The 20,978-nt window shown below is 46.5% G+C and overlaps 1 protein-coding gene across 2 annotated transcripts in view; it reads right to left on the bottom strand.

Moving 5' to 3' along the window:
- DYNC2LI1 (dynein cytoplasmic 2 light intermediate chain 1) overlaps positions 1-19,219 on the bottom strand; it is a 271,075-nt gene extending 251,856 nt beyond the window's left edge. For both annotated transcript variants that reach the window (XM_069233995.1, XM_069233996.1), the window contains exons 1-2: positions 19,087-19,219; positions 923-1,040 (exon numbers count right to left, since the gene is read on the bottom strand). In XM_069233995.1, coding sequence (XP_069090096.1) covers positions 923-1,040; positions 19,087-19,094 — 126 coding nt within the window. In that variant the 5' untranslated portion in view covers positions 19,095-19,219. The remainder of the gene's footprint in view (positions 1-922; positions 1,041-19,086) is intronic.
- Positions 19,220-20,978: the final 1,759 nt, after the last annotated feature.

The following is a 20,978-nucleotide window of genomic DNA, read 5'->3' as shown; positions in this document are numbered from 1 at the left end:
ATTGCTCTAATTCAAAGTTCCTAACTTACCTATGTGGAGTACCTTGCATTTTATGTATTTACTTCAAATCTTGAACTTGTGTTTCTAAAAATAAAGAAAATATATTTTTCTATATAAAAACTACTGGCCTGGAGTTAAGTCTTTGAGTGTGTGTTCCTCATTTGTTGCCTGTGTGTGTACAAAAAAAGCTTAACACTACCCCCTGATAAGCCTACTGCTTGACCACACTACCACAAAATAGAGCATTAGAATTATCTAATTTTGCCACTATCTTACCTCGAAGGGGAACCCTTGGACTCTGTGCACACTATCTCTTACTATGAGATAGTATATACAGAGCCAACTTCCTACAGCAACCCTTTGTGGTTCCTCTGGAAATTGTAAATGGGAGTCCATTCAATGAGTTGCCACACGCAACCCAGGGTTAAATGTCATATAGACGTGAGAACACACAGATATGGTGCTTTTTGGTAAGCACCCGGAAGTATGGGTCCTAAAGGGAAGTATAGACCAACTTGTTAAAAATCCCCATTCATCTTTACTGTTTGTGTATGCAAAGAATCTCACTAGTTTGGTTTTGCATAAAGCTGACAAATTCTACTTACCACCAAGGTGATGTCCATTTACATGCATTGTGTCAACTATTTAACTACATTCCTAACAATCTAACTCCAGCAAACATGGCATTACAAAAAGTGAGAAAACTTATTTACCTAACAGATTTAAGGCATAGATGTGGGCATTATATTGTATTAAGTATGAACTTATCAACCATGTGTTAACTAGCCACAGTTGAAAATACCTGAAAATGTACATCCACTGCCTACAAACTGCAAGATGTTTTAACAAGAACTGTATCACAGTCGCTCTAGAGGAACATACAGGTATCATGTGATAAAGTATTCAATCCAGTTTTCTTTACCCCTTGTTTATTTCCCATAAAGAAAAGGGATCTTTCCCAGATTTCAGCTCCATCACCATCTTGGTTTTCGAGATTCTCCTTCAGAACTTCAGCTGCAGCTATATCCCAAAGGTTATCACTGAGAAAGAAACAAACAAAATATGAAACCATCTTCATCAGATCATAAACTCCATATTGAAAGTGTTTAAAGGTAAGAAGCTCAACCCCAAAATATGTTACCAATCTGCAAGCATGAGGATTGTATGGAAAGTGCTATGGTCACGGGAAAGGGTCTACCCGTTGTCTATTGGCAATACTCCTGGTTGGCTGGAAAGACAGGGACAGGATCAGCAAAGCTGTCAATTAAATGGTGTACATCCTCAGCCATGGCTGGAATGCCCTCTACCCTCCCTAGGGCTATGTGGTGGTTATCTAACAAAACATGTTGTGTTCTATGGACAGGTCTGATGTGATAATATGTCTAGAACTGAGGGTTGACTCCATAACTCCTGGAGCGGCAATACTAGTAATAATATTGTGTATGGTACATGACAGCCTTGAACAGGGCACAAAGTGAAATGTGTACAAGGGAGCTGATAAAAATGTACAACACAAACAGCTATGCCTTCTCAGAAAAGGCAGCTGAATAAAATACAAAAACAAGAATCTGAAAGCAAGTTGTGCTAAAAAATAATAAAATGTATAAAAGTGTGTATTATGTGAAAGGGCACAAGCTACGGGGCCACATAGGAAACTGTCTTTCTAAATAGTGTACTAAAAAGAAGTACCCTGTACAGAGGGGCCAGTGGCACCCCAAAGGCTTGCAGAGGCAGAAATAGATAGGTCCAGTGCTCTTTTTTGGTAGTGTGGGCGAGCAGTTAGGCTTATCAAGGAGTAGTATTGAGCATGTGTTGTACTCACTCAGGCAATACATGAGACACACACTCAAAGAATAAATCCAAGACCAAATTAGAAAAATAACAGTTGCTTTTATATATGCTTTGAACCAAAGAACTTTGTTACAAGGTAAGCAGTTTTTGAATTAAAAATACATTTCAGTTTTAAAAATAGACACTGTGCAGTCTTCAATGTTAACCTATGGAAGGAAAACAAGATTGCAGTTTCGCAGGTAGGTACACGACTTACAAATCCAGTCTTTGGGGTTTTAGGTCAACACCAGGCAAGGTTCATATGATACAACTGGAGAGGCACCAACAACAGTTTCAAAAGAGTTGAATCATCCAAGCAGGTTGCATCCAACACAGCCTTTATTTTCCTCTTACAATGGAAAGCAGCCAACGCGTTTCGTTCACCACATGTGAACTTCCGGAGAGAACTGATGATTTATAATAATAAGGAACGTTGCAATCTTCACATATATCTGCTTCGTAAATCTGGCTGAGTGTATTCACATGCAATGTCCCTTTATAACATGTTTAATGACTCCACTTTCAGAGCAACTCCAATCTAGATTGCCATGATAAGCCACCTTGTAAACCTTCCAGTCGCTCAGTAAAACGCCAAGCAGTACCAAAAGTGCACCCACAGCAGCATAGGGGCGGCCGGGTGCATAGATTAAATTCAGAGTCGGGTGCCCAATGTTAAGCAATAGAGACTGGGGGTGAATGAAGATGCGCCAAGTGCAGAGTGCCAACACAGCGTTGGGTGGTCAAAGTTATCTAATGGAGGAAATCAATTTCAGAAACAGGCTGCATTCTCTGCCCAGAAGGCTGGGTAAGGACAACCCAAAGATGCCCAGGTAAATAGAGGTGCCAATGGTCGCAAGGACACCGACGGTCCAGCTCCCCAAGGCCCAGGGCTTCCGGGTGCAGGGGTGTCCTTTGGCGTCGGAAACAGCTTACTGGGCAGGTCGCAGTCAAGGGGAGTACTCGGACTGAGTCTGCAGGCATCGTTGTGGAATCCGGCAGGGGTCAGTCCATAATGGACTCTTATTCAGATGCGCTTGGTAACCTTTACGGGACCAGTGGGTCACTTGGACTCGGGCCGTGGGTGTTGGGTGTAGAGGATGGTTCCAGAGGCGGTTTTGCGGTTCCTCAGGCAGACTTCTTTTTTGAAGTTGGTTTCTTCTGGACAGGTCCGCTATCTACATAAGTTATTGGTCTTCATCGAAGGCAAGGCTTTGGAGGTCACTGAGCTGCAAGACACGCAGTCTTCTGGTGCAGGTTCTTTGAGGGCTGCAGACAGGCCAGTAGGGCTGGAGCCAAGTCAGTTGGTGTCTTTCGTTTTCTCTGCTGAAGCGTCTTCGTAGTGTCTGACTCCTCTTAGGTCGTCAGGAGTCTGAGTTCTAGGGTGCCACCTAAATACTGAATTTAGGAGCATTACAGTGAGTGCCAGGTGGTAACCAATAGACTACTCCCCTTTAGGGTGCCTACACCCTTCTTATGACCACTTGCTTTGGGAAGTGAGCATAGCCCTAACCCTATTGGCCTAATTCCTTCCACACAAGATGGAGGAATTTAACAAGTAGTGCCCACTTCAGCTCGTCCACCTTAGGGGTGAGACTGGCATGAAGTGGGCACTCCTCCGAATTTAAATAATTTTCCAACCAGTCCTGTCGCCAAAAAGTGGGATCAGGAACTGGGTCGGCCTCTACAATTGGAGAGGCCAGGGTCCTATTTCAAAGGCGGCAAGGCCTTTGAAGCTCCCTGCCCTTGAAAGTCCATCCTGCCTGGGAAAGGAGGTCACATCTCTGCCCAGAGCAGGCCTTTGGTCTGAGCCCTAAAGAGCATTGGCTCTCACCTCAGAGGGCCAGAACTTTGTCTAAGGTGGCTGTACTTGTTTTGACCAGTCAGTGCCCATGCTAGGAGTTGGTAGGATTTGAGGGGGCACCTCTAAGGTGCCCTCTGAGTGCATGTATTAATAAATCCATCACTGAGGGTTTATTAAAACGTGATGTTTGATACAAAACATCCCTAATGTCAGAGAAGCCATTATGTAGCTGGGAACTCGTAATGACCAGTGTTCAGCACATGTACTTAAAATGGCTTCGCTTTTCACTTACTATGTCTGAGAATCGACAAAGACATAGTAGGGGCATATCTGCATTGCATGTATGACTCAATTGTGCCCAGTGATAAACACCTGTATGTGACTCAATTCAAATTATGCATGTTAGACCGGACATGCCTTAGGGTGGTCACCCCTAACTTTTTGTCTGCCTCCCTCCACGTTTTGGACTCTGTTTTTGCTGGCTTTTAGACTCTACGCACTTTACCACTGCTAACCAGTGCTAAAGTCCATATGCTTTCTCCCTTTAAACATGGTAACTTTGGATCATACCCAATTGGACTATTTAAACTACTTATAAGTCCCTAGTAATGTGCACTGTATGTGCCGAGGGCCTGTAGATTAAATGCTACTAGTGGGCCTGCAGCAGTGGTTGTGCCACCCACTCAAGTAGCCCCTTTACCTTGTCCCAGATCTGCTGTTGCAAGGCCTGTGTGTGCAGTTCACTGCCACTTCGACTTGGCATTTAAAAGTACTTGCCAAGCCTAAAGCTCCCCTTTTTCTACACATAAGTCACCTCTAATGTGTGCCCTAGGTAACCCCTACAGCAGGGTGCTGTGTGGGTAAAAGGCAGGACATGTACCTGTGTAGTTTACATGTCCTGGTAGTGGTAAAACTCCTAAACTCGTTTTTACATTACTGTGAGGCCTGCTCCCTTCATAGGCTAACATTGGGGTTGCCCTCATACATTGTTGAAGTGACAGCCGCTGATCTGAAGGGATTAGGAAGCTCATATTTAGTATGGCCAGAATGGTAATACAAAATCCTGCTGACTGGTGAAGTTGGATTTAATATTACTATTTTAGAAATGCTACTTTTAGAAAGTGAGCATTTCCCTGCACTTAAATCTTTCTGTGCCTTTCAATCCACATCTGGCTAGGTTTAGTTGACAGCTCCTTGTGCATTCACTCAGACACACCCCAAACACAGGGTACTCAGCCTCACTTGCATACATTTGCATTTTGAGTGGGTCTTCCTGGGCTGGGAGGGTGGAGGGCCTGCTCTCACACAAAGGACTGCCACACCCCCCACTGGGACCCTGGCAGTCAGGATTGAACTGAAAGGGGACCTGGTGCACTTCTTAGCCACTCTTTGAAGTCTCCCCCACTTCAAAGGCACATTTGGGTATAAAACAGGGCCTCTGCCCTACCTCATCAGACACTTGCTGGAGAAGAAACCTGAACCAGAACCTGCATCCTGCCAAGAAGAACTGCCTGGCTGCTCAAAGGACTCACCTGTCTGCTTTCTACAAAGGACTGCTGCCTTGCTGTTGGCCTGCTGCCTTGCTGAACTCTTGTCTGGCTGCAAAAGTGCTCTCCCAAGGGGTTGGATAGAGCTTGCCTCCTGTTCCCTGAAGTCTCAGGACCAAAAAGACTTCTCTTTTTCATTTGGACTCCTCGTGCACTGAAAAATTCAACGCACAGCTTGCTTCACGGTGAGAAAATCGGTGCACGCCGATCCAGAAAGACGCCGCTCAACGCGACGCCTACGGTGTGACCAGAACTTCGACGCACGGCCTCACATGGACAACGCCGGCAGACTTCCAGAGAGGAAATCGACGCAACGCCTGCCGTGAGAAAGAAAATTCCACGCACAGCCTCCCGGAACGACGCGCAGCCGGATAGCAAGCAGAGGAATCCACGCACAGACCCTGGGACATCTGGTAATCCCGCGAACCATAGAAGGAGTCAGCCCGCGTCCCGAAAAACTACGCACATCTTCCCCAAGTGAAAAATAACGACGCAAGTCCGTGTGTGAAGGGCCAAAACCGACACACACACCATTTTTCCACGCATCTCCTCCTCTGCGGCCCTCTGTGGAGATTTTCCACTCCAAACCAGGTACTTTGTGCTTGAAAGAGACTTTGTTTGCTTTTTAAAGACTTAAGACATTTTATGTCACTTTTCAGTGATATTTCTACAAATTCTTATTGCATCTTTTATTGTGTTGATCTACAAATATCCAGATAAATAATCTATATTTTTCTAAACACTGTGTGGTGTATTTTTGTGGTTCTATATGGTGTTATTGTATGATTTATTGCACAAATACTTTACACATTGCCTTCTAAGTTAAACCTGACTGCTCGTGCCAAGCTACCAGAGGGTGGGCACAGGATAATTTGGATTGTGTGTGACTTACCCTGACTAGAGTGAGGGTTCTTGCTTGGACAGAGGGTAACCTGACTGCCAACCAAAAACCCCATTTCTAACATTGGCGATCAGCAGTGAGGAAGGACTTGTATTTGTGCAGTGACATACAGTAGCTAAGTATTTCACTACCTACCCACAGTTGAAGGTCAACTTGATTTTTATCTCTTTTTTGCAAATTCGTTTTTCCTGACAATTTTCAAAAACTAAATCCTCACTCAACATGTCTCTGGCTGGGTCTCAAGTGGGAGATTTGGACCTAGCCCTTTTGGAGACATATACTGTCAAACAGCTAAAAGGGTTCTGCAGGGTGATGAGAGTACCCACCCAAGGGGCCTAGAAAAAGGAGGACTTTCAAGTGGCGCTGAGGGCCTGGGCAGAAGCCCATTTAGAGGAGGATGATGAGGAAGAGGAGCCAGAAAATGGCCTCTCAGAGGATTTATTGCCATCAGTGGGTAATGTTACCACTGCAATTGTGCCCCCTTCCAGACCAGGGAGCAGTGTCTCTGAGCAAAGCCTGGCCGCAGAGGAAAGGAGAGAAGAAAGGGAGTTCCAATTACAAATGGCAAAACTGAAAATTGAGGCCCAACAGGAGAAAAGAAGGGCAGAGAGAGAAGCCAAACAAGCTGAGGCTGAAAGAGCAGCCAAACAGGTGGAAGCTAAAAGAGCTGAAGCTGCAGCTGAGAGAGCTTTGGCTGAAAATAAACTATTGTTGGCTCATGAACTGAGTCTCAAGGAGCTGGAGATCAAGGCGAGACAGTCTGAATCCAGCAGTAATGGTGGCAGCATACAGACAGGACCTGCTGGAGAAAAGAAGGTTTGTATACCCAAAAATGTGGTGCCCAGTTTTGTGGTGGGAGATGACATAGATAAATGGTTAGCTGCTTATGAAGTTGCACTAAGGGCTCATGAGGTTCCTGAAGGGCAATGGGGTACAGCTATGTGGGGTTATGTGCCGCCATTGGGGAGGGACACACTTCTCACATCGGATCAACCTGATCAAAAACACATACCCACTTCAGAAAGCCACTTTACTTGCCAAGTTTGGGCTGACCCATGAGGGATACCGTCAGAGGTTCAGGGACAGCACCAAACAATCCACACAAACATGGGTAGATTTCTTTGACTTTTCCAGTAAGGCACTGAATGGATGAGTGGGGGCAACAAAGTAGATGATTATAAAGGGTTATATGACTTGATTCTGAGAGAGCATATGCTCAATACTACTTTGTACTTAGTAGATAGTAAGCTGAATGATCCCAGGAAGCTTGCTGAGGAGGCGGACCTCTGGGTTAGCACCAGAGTGTCCAAAAAGGTACCTGGGGGGGACACCCACAAAGGTGGTCAGGGTTCCCAACAGAAGAAAGAGGGGGGAGATAAACTTACAGATAAGGAACTCTCAAAAGGCACACAAAAGAATTCCCAGGGAGGGGGTGGCAACCATTCCTTTTCCAGATTTGGGAAAAAGCCAGGAACGTATGATAAATCAGGGAAATCCAACCCCCAAATGCCTGGAGTGCTACCAGGATGGTCACTATAAAGGCGACCCCCAGTGCTCCAAGAGGGCACCGTCCACTACCGGACAGACACCTGGGTTGACTAGTGTAGCGCTCGGGGGGAGATGGACCCAGATAGCTTTGGGGAGCAGGTAGAGATTTCCCTAGTGACCCTGGGAGAAAGAGAAATGGTGCCCAAAGCACACATGCCCCACAATACTTCCAAGTACAGGCAGTGGGTCACCATTGATGGGCAAAAGGTGGAGGCTCTGCGTGACACAGGATCCAGTATGACTACTATCAAGAGTCAGCTGGTGTCAACAGAGCAGATAGTCCCTAATACTTTCCACCAGGTCATAGTCTCTGACAATCGTGAGAGTCACCTACCGGTGGCTCTGGTTCCCTTTGAGTGGGGGGGGTCTCTGGTACTCTGAAAGTAGCTGTGAGTCCTGCCATGCCTGTAGATTGTCTGTTAGGCAATGATCTTGCGCATACTGCTTGGAAAGAAGTAGAGCTCAGATCCCAACTGGAGATGTTAGGGTTACCCGAGTAGGTCTGCTTGACCACACGGTCCATGGCTGCCCGGGAAGGGAGTCAAGGGCGTCTGGAGCCTGGAAAACTGGCCCAGATAGCTGCAAAGAGGAAGGGCAAGAGGCGCGGAAAACCCGCCTCAAATGTTCCCACTGTGGTGGATGAGGCCCCTGAGCCAACTGGGGAGGACATAGCTGACCTGGGTAACCTACCTGAACTTGCTGGCTGCAAGTAGGGGGGGGGCAACCAGGGCAGCATTCTGCAAGGCGCAGAAGGAATGCCCCGCCCTTGAGGGTCTGAGGCAACAGGCCACAGCCCAAGCAGCAGGTGACTCCTTTGAGCTTCTCTATGGTCACCCTGTCAGGGGACCCCTAAGCATTGTTAAGGAGGGCTGGGAGAAAGCTCCCAAGTCACCTCCCCAGGATGTGGTCAGCTAAATGCTGGCCCTCCGCAACCAAACCCAACGCTTCTGGAAGCAGGCCCAGAGTAACCTCGAGGCCAGTCAAGAGGTGATGAAGGAGTGGTATGACCAGAAGGCCACTCTGGTTGAGTTCTCACCTGGAGACAAAGTTTAAGTGATGGAGCCAGTAGAGCCCAGGGCTCTCCAGGGCAGCAGGACTGCCCCATTTGAGATCAAGGAGCATAAAGGGGAGGCCACTTACCTAGTGGACCTCAAGACCCCGAGGTCAGTATGCTCCTGGTCACAGATAAGCGCATGAAAGAGGAGAGTGAACCTCTCCCCGACCTCCTCCCTGTCAGAGAAGGGGATGGGTCAGTGGGGGGGTGTCATTCTCTCTGACTCCCTGACCCTAACCTAGAGAGGAGACTGCTATGAACTGTTAGAGCAGTTCTCCCCCCTGTTCTCCCTTACTCCTGGACTGACCCACCTCTGTGTTCATGACATTGACACAGGTGACAGTCCCCCTGTGAAGAACAAAATTTACAGGTTGTCGGATAAGGGGAAGGCCAGCATCAAGGAGGAGGTCTCCAAGATGTTGACTTTAGGGGTTATTGAGAAATCCAGTAGTCCCTGGGCCAGCCCTGTGGTATTGGTTCCTAAGGCTACTGCCCCAGGTGCGAAGCCAGAACTCTGGTTCTGTGTGGACTACCAGGGTCTCAACTCAGCCACCCAGACTGATGCTCACCCCATCCCCCCAGCTGATGAGCTCGTTGACAGACTAGGCGCTGCCAAGTTCCTGGGTACGTTCGATCTTACTTCAGGGTACTGGCAGATCGGCCTGACTGAGGGGGCTAAAAAAAGATCAGCATTTTCCACCCCTGATGGCCATTACCAATTCCGGGTGTTGCCATTTGGGCTGAAAAATGCCCCCGCTACCTTCCAACGGTTGGTTAACGGGGTCCTAGCTGGTAAAGATGCCTACTGTGCAGCTTAACAGGACGACATAGCTGTCTACAGTTCCAGCTGGGAAGAACCCCTGCTCCACCACAAGGAGGTGCTTCAGGCTCAGCAACAGGCAGGCCTGACTATCAAGGCTAGTAAGTGCCAGATTGGGCAGGGTTCCGTGGTGTACTTGGGACACCTAGTAGGTGGTGGCAAGGTGCAGCCACTCCAGGTCAAGATTGAGACTATCAAGGCCTGGCAACCACCTAGAACACAGAGAGAGGTGAGAGCCTTTTTGGGCCTCACTGGATACTACTGCAGATTCGCCAAGGGCTATAGTACCATTGTGTCCCCCATGACAGAACTCACTTCCAAGAAACAACCTAGGTTGGTGAATTGGACAGAGGCTTGTCAGAAAGCTTTGATTCTCTGGAGGAAGCCATGTGCACAGCCCCCGTGCTCAAGGCCCCTGACTACTCCCAGGAATTTATTGTGCAGACAGATGCTTCAGAGCATGGCATAAGGGCTGTTCTAGCACAGCTAAATGAGGAGGGCTCAGACCAACCAGTAGTCTTTATTAGCAGAAGACTATTACCACGTGAACAAAGGTGGAGTGCTATTGAGGTGAGAAGCATTTGCTGTGGTCTGGGCACTGAAGAAGCTAGACCCTACCTGTTTGGGACTCACTTCCGGGTTCAGACAGACCACAGGCCCCTCAGATGGCTCATGCAGATGAAGGCTGAGAATCCAAAACTCTTAAGGGGGTCTATTTCCCTACAGGGGATGGACTTTACGGTGGAGCATCGCCCAGGGGTTGACCACGCCAACGCTGATGGTCTCTCCAGATACTTCCACCTTAGCGATGAGAGCTCCCAGGAGGTCAGGTAGCTCTCCCCACTTTCAGCTGGGGGGACACATGTTAGACCTGACATGCCTTAGGGTGGTCACCCCTAACTTTTTGCCTGCCTCCCTCCACGTTTTGGACTCTGTTTTTGCTGGCTTTTAGACTCTGCGCACTTTACCACTGCTAACCAGTGCTAAAGTGCATATGCTCTCTCTCCCTTTAAACATGGTAACTTTGGATCATACCCAATTGGACTATTTAAATTACTTATAAGTCCCTAGTAATGTGCACTGTATGTGCCTAGGGCCTGTAGATTAAATGCTACTAGTGGGCCTGCAGCATTGATTGTGCCAGCCACTCAAGTAGCCCCTTTACCTTGTCCCAGGCCTGCCATTGCAAGTCCTGTGTGTGCATTTCACTGCCACTTCGACTTGGCATTTAAAAGTACTTGCCAAGCCTAAAGCTCCCCTTTTTCTACACATGTCACCTCTAATGTGTGCCCTAGGTAACCCCTATAGCAGGGTGCTGTGTGGGTAAAAGGCAGGACATGTACCTGTGTAGTTTACATGTCCTGGTAGTGTAAAACTCCTAAATTCGTTTTTACACTACTGTGAGGCCTGCTCCCATCATAGGCTAACATTGGGGCTGCCCTCATACATTGTTGAAGTGACAGCTGCTGATCTGAAGGGAGTAGGAAGGTCATATTTAGTATGGCCAGAATGGTAATACAAAATAGTGCTGACTGGTGAAGTTGGATTTAATATTACTATTTTAGAAATGCCACTTTTAGAAAGTGAGCATTTCCCTGCACTTAAATCTTTCTGTGCCTTACAATCCACGTCTGGCTAGGTTTAGTTGACAGCTCCTTGTGCATTCACTCAGACACACCCCAAACACAGGATACTCAGCCTCACTTGTATACATCTGCATTTTGAATGGGTCTTCCTGGGCTGGGAGGGTGGAGGGCCTGCTCTCACACAAAGGACTGATACACACCCTACTGGGACCCTGGCAGACAGGATTGAACTGAAAGGGGACCTGGTGCACTTCTTAGCCACTCTTTGAAGTCTCCCCCACTTCAAAGGCACATCTGGGTATAAAACAGGGCATCTGCCCTACCTCATCAGACATTTGCTGGAGAAGAAACCCGAACCAGAACCTGCATCCTGCCAAGAAGAACTGCCTGGCTGCTCAAAGGACTCACCTGTCTGCTTTCTACAAAGGCCTGCTGCCTTGCTGAACTCTTGTCTGGCTGCAAACGTGCTCTCCAAGGGCTTGCCTCCTGTTCCCTGAAGTCTCAGGACCAAAAAGACTTCTCTTTTTCATTTGGACTCCTCGTGCGCCGAAATATTCGATGCACAGACTTGCTCCGCGGTGAGAAAATCGCTGCACGCCCATCTAGAAAGACGCCGCTTGATGCGACGCCTACGGTGTGACCGGAACTTCAACGCACGGCCTCGCATGGACAACGCCGCCCGACTTCCAGAGAGGAAATTGACGCGACACCTGCTGTGAGGAAGAAAATTCCACGCACAGCTCCCGGAACGACGTGCAGCCGGATAACAAGCCGAGGAATCCACGCACAGACCCTGGGACATCTGGTAATCCCGCGAACCATAGAAGGAGTCGGCCCGCGTGCCGGAAAACGATGCACGTCTTCCCCGAGTGAAAAATAACGACGCAAGTCCGTGCTTGAAGGGGCAAAACCGATGCACACACCATTTTTCTTCCCGCAGAACGATGCACGTCTCCCCGCGTGAAAAATAACGATGCAAGTCCGTGTGTGAAGGGGCGAAACCGACGCACACACCATTTTTTTACGCATCTCCTCCTCTGTGGAGATTTTCCACTCCAAATCAGGTACTTTGTGCTTAAAAGAGACTTTGTTTGCTTTTTAAAGACTTAAGACACTTTATATCACTTTTCAGTGATATTTCTACAAATTCTTATTGCATCTTTTATTGTGTTGATCTACAAATATCCAGATAAATATTCTATATTTTTCTAAACACTGTGTGGTGTATTTTTGTGGTGCTATATGGTGTTATTGTATGATTTATTGCACAAATACTTTACACATTGCCTTCTAAGTTAAGCCTGACTGCTCGTGCCAAGCTACCAGAGGGTGGGCACAGGATAATTTGGACTGTGTGTGACTTACCATGACTAGAGTGAGGGTTCTTGCTTGGATAGAGGGTAACCTGACTGCCAACCAAAAACCACATTTTAACCCCTTCAATGCGGGCGTCGACCACTGGCCGACGCCCGCACTACCTCCCCAGTGGCCGACACCAGGGAGGGTGTTAATAAATCTTTCTTTTTTATTATTTTTTTTTTTCTAACCCCGGGAGACAAGGAAGCTTCTGTGTCTCCCCCCCATCCCCCACCCGCCCCTTTGTGACGTCAGTGCGCCGCGAGGCACGCTGACGTTACAAAGTTGTTTTCCCCATCGAAGCAGGAAGCAGCCTTGCGGCCGCTTCCTGCTTCAATGGGGAAAACGGCCTTCCCCACGTTCGGGAAAGGCCTCGTAAGAAAGGGGAGAGAATCTCCCCTTTCTTACGAGGCCTTCTGAAACTGTTTCCTGGCCCCCGATCACCACTAGACGCCAGGGATTTCACTTGGGGGGGTCGGCCCCCTCGGAAAATGGGCAGAAACCCCCAAACCCCCCCCCCCCCCGCGGGTGCATTTTTTTATTTTTTTTTAAAGTAGGTGCCCCCTGGGCGTGGTGCGATAGCGCCCCCCCCCCCCCCCCCCCCCACCGTCCTCCCAGGAGATTTTTTTTTTTTTTTCAAAATAAAAAATACAAAATAAAATAAAAGGACAGGGGGGCGGTCGCCTGTGGGGGCAAATTTGTTTTTAGATGCTGTAGGGTATCCCTGGGGGTCATTTTGGCCCCCAAGGAAACCATACAACAACTAAAAAAAAGAGATCTATATATATATATATATATATATATATATATCTATCTATGTAGATATATCTATGTACATGGATATATCTATAGATATATCTATGTAGATATATATATATATAGAGATAGATCTATATATATCAATCAATCAATCAAAGAGATTTATAAAGCGCACTACTCACCCGTGAGGGAGGGAAAGGGGCTGGGAGGATCACTGATCGAAAAGCCAGGTTTTGAGGCCCTTCCTGAAAAGAAGTAGGTTTTGGGTCTTGCGAAGGTGGGTTGGGAGGGCGTTCCAGGTTTTGGGTGCAAGGTAGGAGAAGGATCTGCCCCCGGTGGTGGTGTGTTTGATGCGGGGGACAGAGGCGAGAGAGAGGTCAGCTGAGCGGAGGTTTCGTGTGGGGGTGTGGAAGGTGACTCTCGTTGAGGTAGGCAGGGCCTGTGTTGTGGAGTGATTTGTGTGCGAGGATGAGGATCTTGAAGGTGATCCTTTTGTCAATGGGGAGCCAGTGGAGGGATTTGAGGTGTGGAGAGATGTGTTTGTGTCGGGGGAGGTCGAGGACGAGTCATGCTGCTGAGTTCTGGATGCGTGTAGTTTGCGCTTGAGTTTTAGAGTGGTGCCGGCGTAGAGGGCGTTTCCGTAATCAAGTCTGCTCCTGATGAGTGCGTGAGTGACAGTTTTTCTGGTCTCTGTGGGGATCCATTTGAATGTTTTTTTCAGTATACGGAGTGTGTTGAAGCATGAGGAGGTGAGAGCGTTGATTTGTTGGGTCATCGAGAGGGAGGAGTCTAGGATGATGCTGAGGTTGCGTGCGTGGTTGGCGGGGGTGGGTGCAGGGCCTAGCGTGGTGGGCCACCATGATGGGTCCCAGGTGTTTTTGTGTGGGCCAAAGAGGATTATTTCGGTTTTGCTTGAGTTGAGTTTCAGGTGGTTGGCTGTCATATATATATCACGTTTGTCAATATGTGTTTGGTTTCCTTGGGGGGAAAAGGGTCAGACTTGTCTAGTGGCAGTTTTAGTGCCATAAAGAAGCGCAGAAGATTTATATGCCTACTGAAAAGAGCAAATCTGTATTTTATGTAAATAGCTGAGTACATTAGTAAAGTCAGCCATTACTGCGCTATAATACCAATGAAATGTATGTGCGGGGTGGAGGGCGGCTATGGAGAGATGAAGGGCACTTTTGCTGGGTGGTAATGAGGGAATCCGAGGAGGAGGGAGTGGGAGCACCAATAATGATTGTTGGACTGGGCGCAGGAGGTGCTAAAGACTGTGACGAATGGTATGTGACAAGGTGTTTTTTGAGTGTCTTGAAAGAACGTGCTGATTGAGGGAAGAAGCGCAGGTAAGGTGGCCTCTACTGTTGTACGTATCTCACACACACCATCGATTTTGTGACTGTCTACGCAGGCTAGTGTTTTAGAGCAACAGTTTAGCCAATAGCAGAGATGGCATCTTGATGGATGACTGCTGCCTGCACTCAGGTTATAGAGGACCGCTCTGACATAGGATCAGAGACTGAGACATCAGATACTGAGACAGCATCTGAGGGATAGGACAATGGTACAGACTCTGGGAGTGATTTTTCAGTCAGAGGAGTCCCATTCGATAACTCCTCTTCCAGTACATTATGAGGGAGGTGATGAGGACAGTCCTGCTGTCCCTTCGCAAGCTGTTTGTGCAACTGGGTAATAGTGGGTTAGCCCAACCCAGAGAGCAGGTGAATGCGGCGGCAAGCAGAGAGAGAGAGAGTGCTCTCTTGGGAGCTCCCCAATTTAGTTCAGCCCCAAATTTCACCACCCAAATCGTACTGTGGAGACATCAAAATTAACTATGGCAAAACAAACTGGTTTTGTAAGGCAGGCACCTGTGTTTTTGGTCCTGGGTTCGGCCGCCGTATAGAGAAACACACTAAACCCAAACATTTCTGGAAACTAGACATTCGGGGGAGTCCACAGAGGTGTGACTTGTGTGGATTCCCCAAAGTTTTCTTACCCAGAATACCCTGCAAAGCTGAAATGTTGAATAAAAACTCTATTTTTCTCGCATTTCTGTCACACAAACTACAGGAATAAGCTGGGATCCACAAAATTCCTACCACCCAGTGACTCCTCACCTGTCCTGATAAAAACACTACCCCACTTGAGTGCCTACACCTAGTGCCTGCGTCAGGAATGGATCACCCCAGGGTCAACAGCTGCCTCATGTAAGGACCAACATTGACCGTTGTGTGATCTATTCCTGTTGCGGGCACCAGGCCTACCCACACAAGTGAGGTATCATTTTTATCGGGAGATTTGGGGGAACGCTGGGTGGAAGGTAATTTGTGGCTCCTCTCAGATTCCAGAACTTTCTGTCACTGAAATGTGAGGAAAACGTGTTTTTTTAGCCACGTTTTGAGGTTTGCAAAGGATTCTGAGTAACAGAACCTGGTCAGAGCCCCACAAGTCACCCCATCTTGGATTCCCCTAGGTCTCTAGTTTTAAAAAATGCACAGGTTTGGTAGGTTTCCCTATGTGCCGGCTGAGCTAGAGGCCAAAATCTACAGGTAGGCACTTTGCAAAAAACAGCTCTGTTTTCTGTCAAAAAATGGGATGTGTCCACGTTGTGTTTTGGGGCATTTCCTGTAGCGGGCGCAAGGCCTACCCACACAAGTGAGGTATCATTTTTATCGAGAGACGTGGGGGAACGCTGGGTGGAAGGAAATTTGTGGCTCCTCTCAGATTCCAGAACTTTCTGTCACCGAAATGAGAGGAAAACGTGTTTTTTTAGCCACGTTTTGAGGTTTGCAAAGGATTCTGGGTAACAGAACCTGGTCAGAGCCCCACAAGTCACCCCATCTTGGATTCCCCTAGGTCTCTAGTTTTCAAAAATGCACGGGTTTGGTAGGTTTCCCTATGTGCCGGCTGAGCTAAAGGCCAAAATCTACAGGTAGGCACTTTGCAAAAAACAGCTCTGTTTTCTGTCAAAAAATGGGATGTGTCCACGTTGTGTTTTGGGGCATTTCCTGTTGCGGGCGCTAGGCCTACCCACACAAGTGAGGTATCATTTTTATCGGGAGACTTGGGTGAACGCTGGGTGGAAGGAAATTTGTGGCTCCTCTCAAATTCCAGAACTTTCTGCTACTGAAATGTGAGGAAAACTTGTTTTTTTAGCCACGTTTTGAGGTTTGCAAAGGATTCTGGGTAACAGAACCTGGTCAGAGCCCCACAAGTCACCCCATCTTGGATTCCCCTAGTTCTCTAGTTTTCAAAAATGCACAGGTTTGGTAGGTTTCCCTATGTGCCGTCTGAGCTAGAGGCCAAAATCTACAGGTAGGCACTTTGCAAAAAACAGCTCTGTATTCTGTCAAAAAATGGGATGTGTCCACGTTGTGTTTTGGGGCATTTCCTGTCACGGGCGCTAGGCCGACCCACACAAGTGAGGTATCATTTTTATCGGGAGACTTGGGGGAACGCTGGGTGGAAGGAAATTTGTGGCTCCTCTCAAATTCCAGAACTTTCTGTCACCGAAATGAGAGGAAAACGTGTTTTTTTAGCCACATTTTGAGGTTTGCAAAGGATTCTGGGTAACAGAACCTGGTCAGAGCCCCACAAGTCACCCCATCTTGGATTCCCCTCGGTCTCTAGTTTTCAAAAATGCATAGGGTTGGTAGGTTTCCCTAGGTGCCGGCTGAGCTAGAGGCCAAAGTCTACGGCTAGGCACTTTGCAAAAAACAGCTCTGTATTCTATAAAAAAATGGGATGTGTTCACGTTGTGTTTTGGGGCATTTCCTGTCGCGGGCACTAGGCCTACACACACAAGTGAGGTATCATTTTTATCGGGAGACTTGGGGGAACATAGAATAGCAAAACAAGTGTTATTGCCCCTTATCTTTCTCTACATTTTTTCCTTCCAAATATAGGAGAGTATGTAAAAAAGACGTCTATTTGAGAAATGCCCTGCAATTCACACGCTAGTATGGGCACCCCGGAATTCAGAGATGTGCAAATAACCACTGCTCCTCAAAACCTTATCTTGAGCCCATTTTGGAAATGCAAAGGTTTTCTTGATACCTATTTTTCACTCTTCATATTTCAGCAAATGAATTGCTGTATACCCAGTATAGAATGAAAACCAACTGCAGGGTACAGCTCATTTATTGGCTCTGGGTACCTAGGGTTCTTGATGAACCTACAAGCCCTTTATATCCCCGCAACCAGAAGAGTCCAGCAGACAAAACAGTATATTGCTTTCAGAAATCTGACATTGCAGGAAAAAGTTACAGAGAAAACATAAAGAAAAATGGCTGTTGTTTTGAGCTCAATTTCAATATTTTTTTATTTCAGCTGTTATTTTCTGTAGGAAAACCTTGTAGGATCTACACAAATGACCCCTTGCTGAATTCAGAATTTTGTCTAGTTTTCAGAAATGTTTAGCTTTCCGGGATCCAGCATTGGTTTCACACCCATTCCTGTCACTAACTGGAAGGAGGCTGAAAGCACCAAAAATAGTAAAAATGGGGTATGTCCCAGTAAAATGCCAAATTTGTGTTGAAAAATGTGGTTTTCTGATTCAAGTCTGCCCGTTCCTGAAAGGTGGGAAGATAGTGATTTCAGCACCAGAAACCCTTTGTTGATGGCATTTTCAGGGAAAAAAACACAAGCCTTCTTCGGCAGCCCTTCTTTCCCATTTTTTTTGGAAAAAACTAATTTTTCACTGTATTTTGGCTATTTTCTTGGTCTCCTCCAGGGGAAACCACAAACTCTGGGTACCATTAGAATCCCTAGGAGGTTGGAAAAAAAGGACGCAAATTTGGCGTGGATAGCTTACGTGGACAAAAAGTTATGAAGGCCTAAGCGCAAACTACCCCAAATAGCCAAAAAATGGCTCAGCACTGGGGGGGAAAAGGCCCAGCAGCTAAGAGGTTAACAATGCACTAGACAAGAGTAATATGCTGACTGAGAAAAAATAAATAAACACAACATTCTAGAAAATAAACACTTACAGGAAGAGCAAGATGAATTAAAACATATGAAATATAAGATGTAACATGTATCACCTTAATGTTTTTACACACATTGTTCAGAAACCAGTGGAGTATTTTTGCATGAAAGGTTAATGACATGAATACAGTGTCAAAAGGAATCTGCTTCAAAGTCCGTTTTAAATTAATCCAGGTATGAGACCCACCCCACTTAAAGCCCAAATGCTACCAATATGTAGCAGGCAGATGGTTGCGTAGGGCATTCCAATAACTCTCCTGCATTTCTTCTGTCTGAAAGTGGAGTCTCGCCTCATTGTTTAATGATAGTGGTGGGTAGGACTAACAGTAATAAAGATTACCGGCAATACATATTAGACACTAGTGTTCCACCTGTATGCAAAAGGCCAGCTGAAAACTTGGAAAAAAAACGCAGAACCGCCGAGGGAACTTGAAAACGACAGTGAAGTACAGGTGTGCTGTCCCTTTCATGTTCATTGTATACCCATTACACACATTTTCGACCCTTGAGTACATTCTTACAAACATCACTTGAGATTTGCCAGCACAATGGGGTTAGAGGGTCTCCAATTAACAAGCATGCATGCAAACATTTGGGACTTACTAAGAGGGACATTAAAAATAAATCGGGACGAATACTTTTCGCAAATAGCTGGCAATAGAATGTAGAAAATGCGAAGAGGGGAAAAAACAATAATATCCAAAGCGATTGCCTGCGAGTGCACCTGGACTGTAAAGTATCAGCTAGAGGCTAACGGAGGTCAAAAGAAAGCAGATCTTTATCTCTGAGTGAGTGGCCCACTTAGGAGTTTGAAGGGGGCCGACTTGTATGCATCCCCTAATTCCTATTTGTATCACTCATTGGCTCAGAATAAAGTACTCGTTGTTGTATACCGTACCTGGGCATCTTCTTCCGGTACACAATCACCAAGGTAACGAACGTAACATAGAGCGATTCTGTGTATGCTGTACGTCACCATATCGGTGCGCATGCAAATTAGCTATAACGAACAGAGCCCCGGCGCATGTATGCTGGGAAGCCTAACCAATCGGAAAAGTGATCACATATTCTACTAGAGGTGGAAAAATTGCAGTACTCTAGGATTGGTTCGATGTCACTTCCCGCGGGGTTGGCTGGAATAAAATCTGCTAGTTGTTTGGCTGTTGGATCGCTTAGCGAGCCCCGGAGCGGTTGTAGAGTTATTTGGCAGCAAGCAATTGCCTACTTATTCCTTGTTACAGTTTGCAATGGAAGGTTGGCTCTCTGTGTAGCGCTTTCCTTTCTCTATCCGTCAGGGTGAGTTGGTAACGTACGATTTCAGTTAGGATTTCAACAGTCCCTGCTGACTTTAGACTTAATTAACTGCATGCAGCTCAGTTCATTTATGTTGTTGCTGTTCCTTTCTTAGTGTAGCTTTATCAATGACAGCTTTTTAAACTCCTCTTGGGAGAAAAATACAGCAGAGAAGCAGCGAATTATAGCCACAAGCAGAGTATTGATGAAAACTTTACAGTGCAAAGCCTTCCCTCATTTCACCATAGGGATTCGTTTAGCCAGACCCGCTGCCTTTGAAGCGTTGTGGATAGGCACCAAGAAAGAAAAAATACATAATCAACTTTTTAATGGAAATGTGTGAGCCAGAAAATTAACGGGAAGGGTCGAACCAAGGGTTTGGCTCGGCTGTAGGAGCCCTTGCACGAGATGAACCCTGAAAATGCGCGCATGTAAATCGTGCAAGAAACGACATGTAAAAATCCGATGAAGTCTCTTCAAAATAAGTATATAGTTCGGCACTTCAGTGCATCGGATTATATGACTGCATTGGGAGACATTTATTAAAAGTGATATTTTTTAAACATAAACTTGTAAACATTCGTGCCCTTCACCCTGACGACAATATCATTAGGGAACTAAAAGGCAGGTCAGTTGTCAAGTGCATTATATATATGGTCTAAATTCTTATTATACTTGGAGCAACACAATTGTCTTACATCAAACAGAAGAGGTTTTTGTACAAAGCACATCCTGAGCTGGCGTACTTGAAGTTTCTCTCATGTGCAATAATAAAGACAAAGGAATCTATGCAAAATAAAATATTCCACGCGCCATGGAGCTACCGCTTGAATTCAGTGAGAAATAAATTAAACATGCTATCCTTCTCCAAAAGCCGTACAGGGCTGCAGGCCCAGATGGCATTCCCTCAGACGTCTATCGTAACCAACTAACGTTATGGCTACCTGCTCTAGCTCACCTATTTAACAGTGTTTGGCACTTTGAGGTAATCCCGACTTCATGGAGGAAATCAATATTTTGTTCCAATACACATAAAAGGGCCCCGGGATATGGTGTGTAATTACAGGCCAATCTCATTGCTTGACAGTGTTGGAAAAGTTTTCGCCAAACTGATTCAGTCGCGCCTAGACCAGTGGCTAGAGGATGGAGCTCTATTATTGTTACATCAAGCTGGTTTCAGGAGGGGTCAAAGCACAACAGATCAACCCTTTAAGCTGAACATGATTTGCGTTAAATATGTCACCTTAAAGGACTGACCATTACACCTGGTCTTTGTGGATCTTCAAACAGCATTTGACAGCGTGAATCGCCAAACATTATGGCAGCTACTGTCGAAAATGGGAATACCAGGAAAAATCTTAAGGCTGTTATTCTTACTGCATACAGGAAATACCGCCAGGGTCAGATACAGTAAGAGAAATTATTATACGGCAGAGATTCCAATCGAGCGAGGCGTAAAACAAGGCCCCAACTCTATTTAATTGCTGTATAAATGAA

The sequence above is a fragment of the Pleurodeles waltl genome, chromosome 5, assembly GCF_031143425.1.
Source record: "Pleurodeles waltl isolate 20211129_DDA chromosome 5, aPleWal1.hap1.20221129, whole genome shotgun sequence".
Lineage (NCBI taxonomy): Eukaryota > Metazoa > Chordata > Amphibia > Caudata > Salamandridae > Pleurodeles > Pleurodeles waltl.
This window is presented reverse-complemented; position numbering and strand designations above follow the sequence as displayed.